Source organism: Vulpes vulpes, chromosome 10 (genome assembly GCF_048418805.1).
Source record: "Vulpes vulpes isolate BD-2025 chromosome 10, VulVul3, whole genome shotgun sequence".
Classification (NCBI taxonomy): domain Eukaryota; kingdom Metazoa; phylum Chordata; class Mammalia; order Carnivora; family Canidae; genus Vulpes; species Vulpes vulpes.
The window spans coordinates 16,295,425-16,309,407 of NC_132789.1; the positions used below are offsets into that span (position 1 = coordinate 16,295,425).

At 46.7% G+C, this 13,983-nt stretch overlaps 1 protein-coding gene across 1 annotated transcript in view; it reads right to left on the reverse strand.

Annotated features, from left to right (window-relative positions):
* The window catches only part of GCN1 (GCN1 activator of EIF2AK4), a 60,520-nt gene extending 47,075 nt beyond the window's left edge, over positions 1-13,445 (reverse strand). The window contains exons 1-5 of the mRNA XM_072722987.1: positions 13,325-13,445; positions 7,342-7,444; positions 3,283-3,346; positions 2,619-2,750; positions 2,009-2,117 (exon numbers count right to left, since the gene is read on the reverse strand). Of these exons, the coding sequence (XP_072579088.1) occupies positions 2,009-2,117; positions 2,619-2,750; positions 3,283-3,346; positions 7,342-7,444; positions 13,325-13,342 (426 nt within the window). The 5' untranslated portion in view covers positions 13,343-13,445. The remainder of the gene's footprint in view (positions 1-2,008; positions 2,118-2,618; positions 2,751-3,282; positions 3,347-7,341; positions 7,445-13,324) is intronic.
* Between the last annotated feature and the right edge of the window lie 538 nt (positions 13,446-13,983).

The following is a 13,983-nucleotide window of genomic DNA, read 5'->3' on the forward strand; positions in this document are numbered from 1 at the left end:
ACAAAGGGTATGCTTAGGAAGTCTGCTGTGCTCCATTTGCATGTATACAAAATGACAGATGTACAAGTTTTTTCACTGTAGCATTTGCTTACAGTAAAAAAATGTAGATAACATAAATAGTCATCAGCAGGATACTTGTTACATATACTGCAGGACAACCACTCAGGATCGTAAATCAAGAATGAGAAACTCTGAGGCACAAGGGTGGTTCAGTCAGCTGAATACCCAACTCTTGGTTTCACCTCAGGTCACAATCTCAGGGTCTTGAGATCAAGCCCCACCTTGGGTTCCACACTCAGCAGAGTCTACTTGTCCCTTTCTTTCCCCATCTGCTCCTCCCCACATGTGTGCGCTCTCTCTCTGTCTCACTCACAAATAAATAAGTAAATCTTACAAGAAATTCTTTAAAAAAGAGGTGTAAAGGGGCGCCTGGGTATTCAGTGGTTGAGCATCTGCCTCTGGCTCAGGTAGTGATCCCGGGGTCCTGAGATTGAGTCCTACATCAGGCTCCCCTCAGAGAACCTGCTTCTCCTTCTGGCTGTGTCTCTGCCTCTCTCTGTGTCTCTCATGAATAAATAAACTCTTTAAAAAAGAAGAAGAAGAAGGTGTAAGCTCCAAGAGGGCAAGGTCCTCTTTCTTGTTCCCAGCTTTGCCCCAGCTCCTAGAACAGGGGCCAGCACGTAGAGGCCCTCAACAGATATTTGAGTAACTGAATGCATTTCAACCTATACAACCTATACAACTATGTGTATAGTTGAGGTCAACACTGGCAACAAGTAAAGGAAAAACCCAGATTCAAGACACAGGAAAAACAAACATGGTCTCATGCCCCTGATGTGTTTTGTACCATAAACACAACACTCCAGGGATGATCCCTGCCCCTCACTAACCCACAAGCATACTTACTTACCTGGGATAATGGCTTTAAGAGATCACTGGAGATATCTTCAATGAGGGAACCATGATAAAGCATCTTACAAAGAGGCCTTGGTAGCAATGAAACCCACACTCTGAAGGGGGTCCAATTCCAATCTATTACCTGCCAGGTTTCAGTGTTCTTATCCTTCAGTCATCACTGATGGCCACTCCATGGTCATCCCCAGAGGCGTGCTAGGTAAGCTCCCAGGGACAGGACCGTCACTGTTTCCTACTAGTAGGCTACTTTGGGAGAGGCGTTACAGTTTTCTAGTGCCACTCCTCATTCACCTGCACAGCCCTCTGTACGTTTCCATGGCCCTTTCACACTTCGTCTTGAGACCCTCTTCATAACAACTCATGGAGGTAGATGGAGTAGGTAGCACTTTTTCCCACTTTGCAGACACGGGAAGCAGGCTCAGAAGTTACATATACAGCCAAATATAATGACTGAGAATCAGAGCCATACCTCAGGCTCCTTTTTAATGAACCATAAGACCATTCCTCTTGCCTTCCACTAAGCACATCTAGATATTCAAAACAACCTCCTGACCTGGCCTATTGGACCATCTCTGATTAGCAGATATGTAGACAGGCAAGGCAGGGAATGTGGAAGAAGGAGGCACAGAACAAGAGGAGAGAATTAAAGGACCAAAACACATGGCAAGAATTCCATTCCATTAGCCAGTTCAACACTGAAATCCAAATACAGGGAAAGGAATGATTAACCAGGAAAAAAAAATTATTTACATTATTATATTTTCTGATTGACTTGCTTTCTTCCTGTCTTCCCTGCTCTGGCCTGTCAAGTCTTCCACATATGCCATGAAGGCAGGAATTGCCTTTCTTTTGCTCATCAGTGGACTCCCAGAACCTAGTACCATGCTTGACAGAAGCTCAACATGTGATAACCAGATGGGTGTAATGATGTTACACCCATGCTCAATCCAGTGAAGTCACATACCTCGGGACAATTCACAGTGCTAAGTCACCCAGCACCAAGAAGAGCCACTGGCCAAAGAAGGTGCTTAAACAAGTCCTAACTCTATGCAGAGAGCTGACCGTCACTACTCCAAAGACCTAGGGAACCTACCAGTTTGTTCCAGATGTCTCCTTGCCGCTTGGCTCTTGAGGGAAAGACAATGTGCACCAGTAGGCAGGTCCAGGACAGGGCCAGCAAGGCAGCAGAGCCACTACTCTTACTGTAGAGGGGAGGGGAGGCAGAAGGTAAGTGCAGGGCAGCACCCTCCATCTTGAGGACAAATGCTCAACACAAGGCTCTGCCTGGTATATAGGACTCTCCCTTGACCTACAACTGGACAGAACTTGAAACTGGCTCCTAATAAGTCATCTGTAACAACTCATGACAAGGCATGCAAGCCTCATTAGCCAAACTCCCACCTCTTAGAGCTCACAACTATAGAAACAAAAAGATGGTTTCCCATATTGTGTCCAACGGGTATATGATTCCCCTCAAAATGGCCTCACTTCCACTGATTTCTCAACCCTGTTCCTTGGGAAAGTGGTTTGCGCACTGGGCCTGAGATCCTGGCTCCTCCTATCGCAATGGGTGGACTGCTGGCGCCAAAGTTTCAGAGAGGAAAGAGAGACATGCTCACACCTGCTCGGCGCAGCTCATCTGCACCAGCTTCTCCCGAACAGGACTCCAGCAAGCCCCCGTAGGCCGTACCTTTCTCTCTTACCTGGGGGCACCAGCTTTGGAGCCAATGCCTGAAGACTGCAGAGAATGCAGAAGATTCTTAGCAGTGGCCTCTGGCTGGGCCTCTGCCAACTGCTGGATGGCTGCCTGCAGGGCCCGGCGGGAGGCTGCATCTCTAAGGAAAAGAAAGAAAGGAAAAGGTGAACACTGGGGGGCAGGGACAAGGTGGCTTGGGCTGAGTGCTGATCTTTCTCTGGAAGACTGGATTGTACTGTATTCCAGTGGATCACAGAGGATGGGATTAAGAAATAACTAGAGAAATCTACCTCCTTCTGGAGTTCTGGAGGCAGCTAATAAGGGCAAAGGAGCCATCAAGGCTGTGAGGGCAACACATTTATGGAACACTGACTTATGGACCTCAAAACTGGGCCAAGTGCATGCATGCCTGTTGACAGCATACAGACTCATGACGTAGCAGACACTGTTCTGGAAGCTCTACACTTACCAACTACCAACTGAGGGGTGGGTAACAGTACCACCCCCATTCTGCAGATGAGGAAAACAGAGGCACAGGGAAGTTGAGTAACTTGCCCAGGATCCAATAGCTAAGATGTGACACAGCTCCAAAACCTGGACTCTTAACAGCTCTCCTGCACCACCTCTTTGCACAAAGGGCTGTGGGCACAGGGCCTTCAATTGAGACTCACCTGTACCGGTGCAGAGTCAAGCAGAATAATTTGCAGAGCCCTTTCACTGCTCCCTCTGGCAGATCTGAAACCAAAGATCACACAGAGAGTAGTCAATACAAGCTACTTTGTGAACACCTGCTTGAGCCAGGCATTCTACCAGACATGATCTCCTACCCATCAGACACTTCCTGTAGGTTAGAGATGGAATTCCCTGGAGGAAAAATCCACAGCAAAATCGGACTCCAGGAAAAGACTCTCGGGGGTGCCTAAGTGGCACAGCCGGTTAAGTGTCCGTCTCTTGGTTTCAGCTCAGGTAATAATCTCAGGGTTGTGAGATCAAGCACCATGCCAGGCTCCCTACTCAGTAAAGAGTCTGCTTGTTCCTCTCTCTGCTCCTACCCTCACTTGCTCCCCCACGCCCTCACACACTCTCTCTCTAATAAATAAATTAAAAATTTAAAAAGGCTCTCAGGTAGATACCCATTACACGAACGAAACTAAGGTGATACAGTGGCCTCAAAAACCTAACATCTGGGCAAGTGGCACTTCTGGGGCACAAGGACTATTCTGCTGCTTAGACCTTGGTGCTGGTTACACAGGTTTGTCTAGTTTGTGAAGACTCAGTTGGCTGTTTGCTTATGGTATGTGAACTCCTTGTGTTTCTTCTAACAAAACATTTCTAAAAATAGGACAAAATTAAAGTGCTCTAAGGGATCAGAGAAGGGCAGGGCACCTCTAACTGGAGTGGCTTCTGAAGGTTCTAAGAACATAAGTTTAGCCTAATAGATCCGTAAGCTATAGAAAAATGGCAAGAGAAAAATGTACATGCTGAGTGCTAACCATAGGAGCACAAGTGCAGAGGCAAGATGCATGATGGACAAAATTAAAGTGCTCTAAGGGATCAGAGAAGGGCAGAGCACCTCTAACTGGAGTGGCTTCTGAAGGTTCTAAGAACATAAGTTTAGCCTAATAGATCCATAAGCTATAGAAAAATGGCAAGAGAAAAATGTACACGCTGATGCTAACCATAGGAGCACAAGTGCAGAGGCAAGATGCATGATGGCCATCAGGACACATGAGGAAGAAGAGAAGGAAGACTTAATTAGTACTCCCAAAGTGCAAAATGCCAGATCCTGCCCTAAGCATTGACACATGGTTCCTCAACTAATCCCTCTATGATGGGTATATGATATATGATATATGACTGAGGCCACCTCAAGATGAAGAACGGAGGCCTAGGAACCCGAGCAGGCCAGCCACATGAAAAGAGATACTCTGGCTGGAACGACAGGGGTCAGTAATGGAAAACCAACCTGTGGCCACTTCTGCCTGTCAGGCGCTATTCCCCTGGACTCGTGGCTACTTCAGTGACCAAGGAAAAGAGAGATGGGGACCAGAAACCAGTGTGGCCGAGGGCTAATATACACTGGGTGCTCACCAGAGCCAGGCACAGTGTTAAGTGCCATCCATACGTGTTCTCATTTACTCCTCACACTAATAACCCTGCGGGGGAGGTACTATAGCAATCTCCATGCTCAAACCAAGGAGACAGGCTCAGACAAGTTAAGGAACTTGAACCGGGTCACACGGACTCACTTCGTTATCTACTACTCCAAATGAAAGAGAGACCAGAATGATTATCACTGTGCAATACCTCCTCATTAGACTCAGAAAATTAGAAATTTGAGAACTAAAGATTTCATGTGGGGTAGTTAACTTTCCACCATCAATGTGCACATCAGAGGTGACTAAACATCTTACATGGGATGCCTGGGTGGCTCAGTGGCTGAGCATCTGCCTGGGGCTCCGGGCATGATCCCAGGATCGAGTCCCACATGAGGCTCCCCATAGGGAGCCTGCTTCTCCCTCTGCCTATGTCTCTGCCTCTCTTTCTCTCTGTCTCTCATGAATAAATAAAAAAAATATTTTAAATAAACACATAAATAAATAAATAAATAAATAAATAAATAAATAAATAAATAAATAAAATCAATCTTTAAAAAATAAACAACTTACAAGTATTATTCACCCTGAATGGCAGAACTTCAGGGTGGCTAATGAGTAAAATCACCCTGAAAAAGTCTTGAATGGTTCATAAACTTCACCTGTGTGTCAAATGCCTTCCTCCATAAGATGGGAAAAATGTAGTATTCAGCAGTTACATAGCAGGAGGGTCAACCACTAAGGCTTGGAAGGTGTGTACAGCCAGTACCTTGTCACATAGCAGCCTTTTCTAACTACAACTCTGTTATGAAAGGTGACAAGAGAAACTTTTGAAGGTGCCATAAAACTCATATATTAAAGTGTTAATGCAGAGGAGACTCTCTTTGAAGCTGACAAACAGGAATGTACCAAATTTACATGCAACTTTAAAAGGCTTGGGTATGGGACGCCTGGGTGGCTCAGCAGTTTAGCGCCTGCCTTTGGCCCAGAGCGTGATTCTGGAGTCCTGGGATCAAGTCCCACATTGGGCTCCCTGCATGGAGCCTACTTTTCCCTCTGCCCCTGCCCCTCTCTCTCTGAGTCTCTCATGAATAAATAATAAATAAAATAAAATAAAATAAAATGCTTGGGTATGTAACCAGGCAGCAGTGAATCAGAAGCAGCAAATGAGCGATTGGGTGAAGCAGGCTCTTTACTAACAAGAAGTGAAAGCTGGGGGACAGGGAGACCCAACTCTACAAGGCCATGATGCTCAGACTTCAGCAAACACAGGAATCACTTAGAGGGCTTGCTGAAACACAGATGCTGGGCGCTGCCCCCATGGTTTCTAAATCTGAGTTTCTGGGATAGAGCCGAGAATCCGGATCTCAAACAAGTTCTGACGTGATGGTGATGCTGCTAGTCCAGGGACCACGCTTTGATAATCAATGCTATACAGTAAAAACACACCAAAAGGTAATTCAAAAGCTAATTAGGATTTATTGGATGAAAGCAAACTAGTCTTTTTTTTTTTTCAGTTCCAGTGTAGTTAACAGTGTTATATGAAGGCAAACTAGTCTTACACATCCCAACTGAATGTAGGGATAGACCTCAGTTACAGAACAGAGTCATGATAACCACATGTGCTCAGAATTTCTCAAAATGTGTTCCCCCAACCCTGAACAGGCTTTCAGGGAAAAAAGAAAAAAAAAAAAAGAGGTTCAAGGGAAGCACTGGATTAAAAAAAGCTTAATAAAATTAGAATATCTTCCTGGAATATGCTGTGAATCTCCCAGAGGGAAGTAGAAAATGTTGACATTTCCGAAACTTATCTGACCTTGAAATCTTTTTTTTTTTTTTTAAGATTTTATTTATTTATTCATAAGAGACAGAGAGAGGCAGAAACATAGGCAGAAGGAGAAGCATGCTACCCCCATGTGGGACTTGATCCCAGAATTCTGGGATCATGAATCCTGGGAGCCAAAGGCAGACACTCAACCACTGAGCCACCCAAGCATCCCTGACCTTGTAATCTTTACTGGTCAATCCCCTATTACCATCTTGCTGACTTCCATGGAACACAGCCTGGGAAAAATGGTGCCCCAAGTCATAAAGAAAATGTTTTTGCTTCTAGTAAATTACTTAAGATTCCTAGTATCTTTTAGAAATATTTCCAATCAAAATGGTGAAAACTATAAAAAAAAACCTTTGGTACCTAAATGGATCAACTCTCTGCTAAGCCAACTGTTTCTTTCTTTCTTTCTTTTCTTTCTTTCTTTCCTTCCTTCCTTCCTTCCTTCCTTCCTTTTCTTTCTTTCTCTCTCTCTCTCTCTCTTTCTTTCTCTCTTTCTTTCTTGATTTTATTTATTCATGAGAGACACAGAGAGAGAGAGAGGCAGAGACACAGGCAGAGGGAGAACCAGGCTCCCTACAGGGAGCCCAATGTGGGACTTGATCCCAGACCCTGGGATCATACCCTGAGCCAAAAGCAGATGCTCAACTGCTGAGCCACCCAGGCATCCCAAGCCAACTGTTTCAATGCGCAGGACAACAAGCAAATATGGCAAGGGAAGCAGCAGCCATGGTTCTACACAGAAAGCACAATTTACTTTGAAATGGAATTGTCTCTTGGCCACATGGATAGAAAACAAATACCTTTTCTGGCAACACATTTCCCCAGTTCACTGAGGATTTCTCTCCGTTCCTTCACACTGGCCGTTGTCACCTTCCCCGCAAAACGTTTTAGTGTCTCGGAAACCTGTGAAGACCAAGTCCACAAAGAAAATTTCAGCAAACTACGAAACAATGAGTATGTATGCTGGGGAAGTGGATACAGAATTCAAGGTGGTTCTCTCTGACCCAAGGTCTCTCAACCTCCACACTGCAGACATTTGGGGCTAGATAATTCTTGCTGTGAGGCTGTGTTCCTATATTGTAGGATTCTGAATGGCATTCCTGGTCTCTACCCTCTAAATGCCAGTAACAGTACTCCACTCCTCCTGCCTCAGTTGACAATCCCAACTGTCTCCAGACATTGTGAAATATCTCCTAGTGGGCAAAATCACCCCCAATTGACATGTGCTACTTTAACCCAGTCAACCGGTCAATACACCTTACTCAAATTTACACACAAAAAAAAGGCAAGGCAGAAGGCCAAACCCTCACCACAGAAAATATACTTCCAGAATTATGTAAAATCCAGTGAGGACCCACTACATGCCAGTGCGTATCCTTTATTCAACTCTTGTTAGCCTCCCACATGGGGAATATCCACATCCTGGCAGGTCATGAGCAGAATGGAAGTACAGTGGCTGAAAGATGGAGAGCAAAGAGATTGAATCCTAGCTCTGCCTCTTACCAGCTGTAGACACTCCGTCAAATTATGTCATTTCCCTGGGGCGCCTGGGTGGCTCAGGAGGTTAAGCGACTTGATTTTCGCTTAGGTCATGATCTCAGGGTCTTGGTATTAGGCCCTGCACTGGACTCTGTGCTTAATGCGGAGTCCAATTAAGATTCTTTCTCTTGGGCACCTGGGTGGCTCAGTGGTTGACTGTCTGCCTTTGGTTCAGGGTGTGATCCCGGGGTCTTGGGATCAAGTCCTGCATCAGGCTCCCCACAGGGAGCTGCTTCTCCCTCTGCATCTGCCTCTCTCTGTATCTCTCATGAATAAATAAGTAAAATCTTAAAAAAAAAAAAAAATTATTTCTCTCTCTGCCTCTCTCCAAGCAGGCTCTCTAATAAATAAATCTTTAAAAAAAAAAATATAGGGATCCCTGGGTGGCGCAGCGGTTTGGCGCCTGCCTTTGGCCCAGGGTGTGATCCTGGAGACCCGGGATCGAATCCCACGTCGGGCTCCCGGTGCATGGAGCCTGCTTCTCCCTCTGCCTGTGTCTCTGCCTCTCTCTCTCTCTCTGTGTGACTATCATAAATAAATAAAAATTTAAAAAAAAAAATATATATATATATATATATCCTCTCCTTGACCATCAGTTCCCCATCTATACCATGCAGGTAATAGCACCTATCTCATAGGACAGTTAGTGGCTAAGGGAGAGAACCTACGTAGAGCATTTACTCTTCTCTTGTAACAGGTCAGCTACTAAACTAGCAACGCTCGAGCCTCTAAGGTAGGCATCAGTATCCCCACTTTACAGGTGATGAAAGAGCAGATTCCCAGTCACTGCTCAGACTGGGTTGAAAGCCACAGCACCTGTATTTTTGAAACTAAGCCTGAAACCGATAGGTCTATAAACCACTGCCAACTGGCCCTTAGTTTTCAACCACCAACCATGTTAGCGCAGCTGCACGGGAGGAAGGGGGGGTATCACGGGGGATGGGACGGGACAGGACAGATTTCAAATACTCCTGAAAATCTGCTCCTGAGCAATATTCCAATATTCTCTAAGCTAGAGAACAGAAAGTCATGGATACATGAGCACTAGGAGAGGCCATGGTAAGCCCCAAGTAACTAACACACTGGTGCCCTCATCTTTTTCTTCTAAGGCTATTTCAGAGACAGGCCTTATAGTAAAGTCAGATTCAAGGGTTTATAGAGAAACAAAATTATGCTAAGGTTTTTTTTAAATATTTAATTCCCTGATATAATTCTACCAGCAGTGAGAACTCATGTCAAAACTCTTTCACATAGGGATCCCTGGGTGGCGCAGCAGTTTGGCGCCTGCCTTTGGCCCAGGGCATGATCCTGGAGACCTGGGATTGAATCCCATGTCGGGCTCCTGGTGCATGGGGTGCATGGAGCCTGCTTCTCCCTCTGCCTATGTCTCTGCCCCCCTCTCTCTCTCTCTCTCTGTGACTATCATAAATAAAAATTAAAAAAAAAAACTCTTTCACATAAGTGATTGTTTTAATACTGTCTTTTCTTTTTATAGTCATACATACAGATAATTAAGGAGTCAACATCATGTCAACTATACTTGAAAAAAAGTCAAAGCTGAAGAGTTCTGGAAACTCTGCCAGAAAAATCAGTCTCTTGCCTTCACTCCCCAAGGGCACCCTCTTTTATCAATTCTGGCTCATGATTTTGGGAGCTACCTCCATAATCTCTAAATAACTTGTCTGTGCTACTACTACTTGGTTTTTCAGTTGTATTGCCTTCTATAGTAGCTCTTTCTCCAACCCCACCTCCTACCCTCCCCATTTCCCCAACATAATTCCTCAGTTTCATAATATGGGCTAGCTTACTATTCAGTGTTTACGCTGTATGTAAATGGAAGGCATTTAACCACTAATTTTTTTTTTAAGATTTTATTTATTCATGAGAGACACACACACAGAGAGAGAGAGAGAGAGAGGCAGAGACACAGGCAGAGGGAGAAGCAGGCTCCACGCAAGGAGCCCAATGTGGGACTCGATCCCGGGTCTCCAGGATCACACCCCAGACTGCAGGCGGCGCCAAACCGCTGCACCACTGGGGCTGCCCAACCACTAATTATTTTGTTAAGATTTTATTTACTTAGAGAGTACACGCATGTGCGTGCACCCAAGCATGAGGAGGGGCAGAGGTACAGAGAGAAACTCAAGCTGGCTCCCTGCTGAGCTTGAAGCCTGACCCTACCACTCTGAGATCATGACCCGAGCCAAAAATCAGGAATCTGACACCCAACGGAACCCAGGCGCCCCACTTGACCTCCATTTAATACATTATGTTTACTATCCTACACAGTTTTATTAACCCTGGAGTTAATAAATGCGCTTTCCCATCTGCCCTCAGTTTGCTTTATCTGTTCTAATTTGCACTTTGATCCCAAACTTTTTACCACTTGTACATTTGGGCAGACCAGGTATTCTACCAAATTCCATCTTCCTAAAGAAGTCTCTCCCAGAACTTGATGACGTGGCCCGATTTGGTAGGTGACCCTCTATAGCTGCAACACAGTGTATCACCCTAAAAATGTACTTTTTCTTGTGTTTAGATGGAGCACGTTCTCCATTTTGTGAAGTCCTTGCAAATCTGAAAATGTTCTAGCTTCACACTTAAGTTTGTTTGGATACAGAATATTAGGTTGAAATCATTTTCCCTCAGACTACTGGAGACATTCTCACTGAGCTCCAGCTTTTAGTGTTACAAAGTTCAATGCTGTTAATTTTTTTAAAATATTTTATTTATTTGAGAGAGAGAGAGAGAGAGAGAGAGAGAGAGGCAGGCAGAGGGAGAGGGAGAAGCAGGCTCCCTGCTAGAAGCCTGACTCCAGGCTCAATCCCAAGACCCTGGGACCGTGACCTGAGCCAAAGGCAGGCGCTTAACCAGCTGAGCCACCCAGGCACCCCTGCCATGCTGATTTTTGATTCTTTGTCTAAGACCTGACTTTTGCCCTGCAAAGTTCTAGGATCTTCTCTTTGTGTCCAAGGTTCTAAAATTTCACACAGGGCACCTAGGTGGCTCAGTTTTTTGGGCGTCTGCTTCGGCTCAGGTCATAAGCTCCAGGTCCTGGGATTGAGCCTCATGTCTGGCTTTCTGCTCATCGGGGAGTCTGCTTCTCCCTCTCCCTCTGTCCTCATCACCCCCACCCAGCTCGTGTTCTCTCTCAAATAAATAAAATCTTTTTTAAAAATTAAAAAATAAAATTTCACACTAATGTGCTTTGTTGTGAGTCTATCTTCATCCACTGTGCTGAGTATTTTTGATCTGGAAACACACCCTCCAGTTCAGGACAAGTTTCCTGAATTACTCTGCAGATGATTTCCTTGGATATTGGACCTCCTACACTAGTCCTCACAGTGATCCTGTTTTACACTTTCCAGAGAGAAAAGTTCAGGCTTTTGCCAAGGTGGAGAAAGACAGCGGGGATCTGACTGCATCAGAAAAGGGCTTTCCACCAATCCTCCTAAGTTAGCCCCGCCCAGTCACCCTCACTTCCAGAGGGTAGCTGATCCCCCCAGCTTCCGTGTGTCAGAGATTCTGCCATGTGAACCAGCTGGCTTCTCAGCTTTCCCAACCGCTGGCTTAGGATTCATTTTCCTTAGGTCTGCTAAATCCTTCCCAGTCATCCCTTTCTAGTTTCCAAAAGTTTGCTGCTGTTGTCTGCTCTCTACTCTCCCAATCTCTGTGGGAATCCTTTTTAAAACCTTTTATTACTTTTAGTGAGAGTTGAGGAAACAGCAAAAATAGATGCATGAATACAACCCACTCTCTACCTAGAATTCCCACAGAGCTGCTTTTCCTGGATAATATTAAATTCTTGGCTATAGTTTCTCTCAAAAAGTTGAAAGAACTTTTTAGGTTCAGGGCTCTTCTTTCTATTCATCAGAAAATGAATTGAGACCCCGTCAGAAAACTAAAGAAATGCATTCCATGATCTTTCAGAGAAGTCTTTTGTTGGTGTGACCAGATGCAAACAGCTTTAAAGTTCAAGTTTCTCTCTAGAGTGGTGGCACTGTCCAACTCTGTGATGATGCAAATTGTTCTTTTGCACTGTCCAGTACGGTGGCTACCAGCCACATGTGGCTATCCACATGCTGAAAAGTGGCTAGTGCAATGAAGAACTAAATTTTTCATTTCATTTACTTTTCACTAACTAGCCATTTAATACCCACATGGCTAGTGGCTACCCTCCTGAATAACACAGCTCTAGAGAGAGGTTTCTGCACTTGAGTATTAATGTTAAACATTATGCGTCCCCCTAACTCCTTCCAAAATACCCAACAGACTAAGCTTTTCTTTCCAGGATTCAGTATAACTGAACTGAAACAAATTACCAGCTCCTTGCACAGGAAATTCTCAAATACACAACTTCCCAATGTTCCTTAAGTGCTCACTCTCCGGCCTCAGAACCTCCCCATCAAAATCAAATTTAGTCTCTTCTCCCTGTTGATCCAAGGAAGCCAAGCTGTCCCTTAGACACCGGTTCCTTTTTCCATATGATTGTCTTTTCACTCTAAAACACTCACAACTACAAGCAAGGCTAAGGTGGAGGAAAAAGTTTTTCCCCAAATATTTTCCTGAATTACACTCGAGGGTCATAAGGCCCTTCCAAGGTAGTAAAGCTTCTTTTATTTTTAAGCAGGCTCTAATAACAACCAACAACGTATAAAGTGCCCTACTTTATCTCCCTGAATCCTCACAGCAAACCTCTACCGGAGGTACTACCTTAGCCCCATTTTATAGACGGAAAGAGGCTTGGAGGGACTAAGTAACTTGCCCGGCATCTCGTGGAAATCAACGAGCTGAGACTCAAACTCGGCTCTGCAGAAATCCAAAGGCTGTGCTCTAAGTCTCTGCACATAGCCGGTACTACAGAAACCTCTGCTGAACGTAAAGTTTAAGAAGAGTCGGTGTTGGCCGGGGCTTCGCTGCCGGGGGACTCGGAGAAACGCAGCAGAGACTCGTAGAGGCGAACTTCTGCAACTCCAGGGTGAGGGAGGGCCCCGCCGGGCGCCGCTGCGGAAGCCGCGGCCGGAGTCCTGGACTCCTCCAGCCCGGGGACAGTCTGCGCCGCGCGGGCCGGGCCGGACCAAGACCCGCGATGAGCCCGGCCGACGCGGCCCCAGGGTCGCGCCCTCCGCAGCCACTGCCCCCCGCCCCCCCGGCCCCTAGGCCAGCGGCAGGAGCGGTCTGGCTCGGCGGCCGCCGTCCACACCCAGTCGCTGGCCGCGTTGGCCCCGCAGCCGCCCGCCTCACCTGCGTGTCCGCCGCCATCCTGCCGGCGCTGACTCCGGAACCGCTTCCGGAGCGCTTCCGGGTCACAGCGCGGGCCCACGCGGCAGGGCGAGGCCGGGAGCCCGCTGGGGCCGGGCCTGGCGCCCCCGGGCGGGACGGCGGCCGCGGCAGCCCCGCGGGGAGGCGGGCAGCGGGATCGGGTGCCTGGGCCGGCGCTGGGAACGGTCGAGGCCCCCTACCCGGGGCCCCCTCCTCAGCTCGGGGGCCCCTCTCAGCCTGGCGTCGTGGGGGACGAAGGTCTTTGAGAATTTGTAATGCGGGGAGACCGCCCCGTAGCCTCCGACCCGCCTTCCCGGAGTCCCCCACGTGGACCTGTACTGAGTGAAGACCATTCTTTAGAGCAGTTTTAGATGGCAGAACTGACCTAGTAAAAGGGAAACCTCCATCTACCATCTTCTCCCGAGCTGGTAGCCCAGGGGTGGACGACCCAGCAGCTAGGGACCAAGGGGCAGCCTGGCTGCCAGCAGAGGATCCAGATGAAGAGGGGCCTGTCCAGGCAGAAGCCTGCCAGGCTGGGAGTTGAAGGCGGACATTAGGAAAGGGCCTCACCGTCCACAGGGCACGGTCTGAATTTTCAGTGTATGGATGGGCCAACTACATACTAATGTATTGAAGGGGGT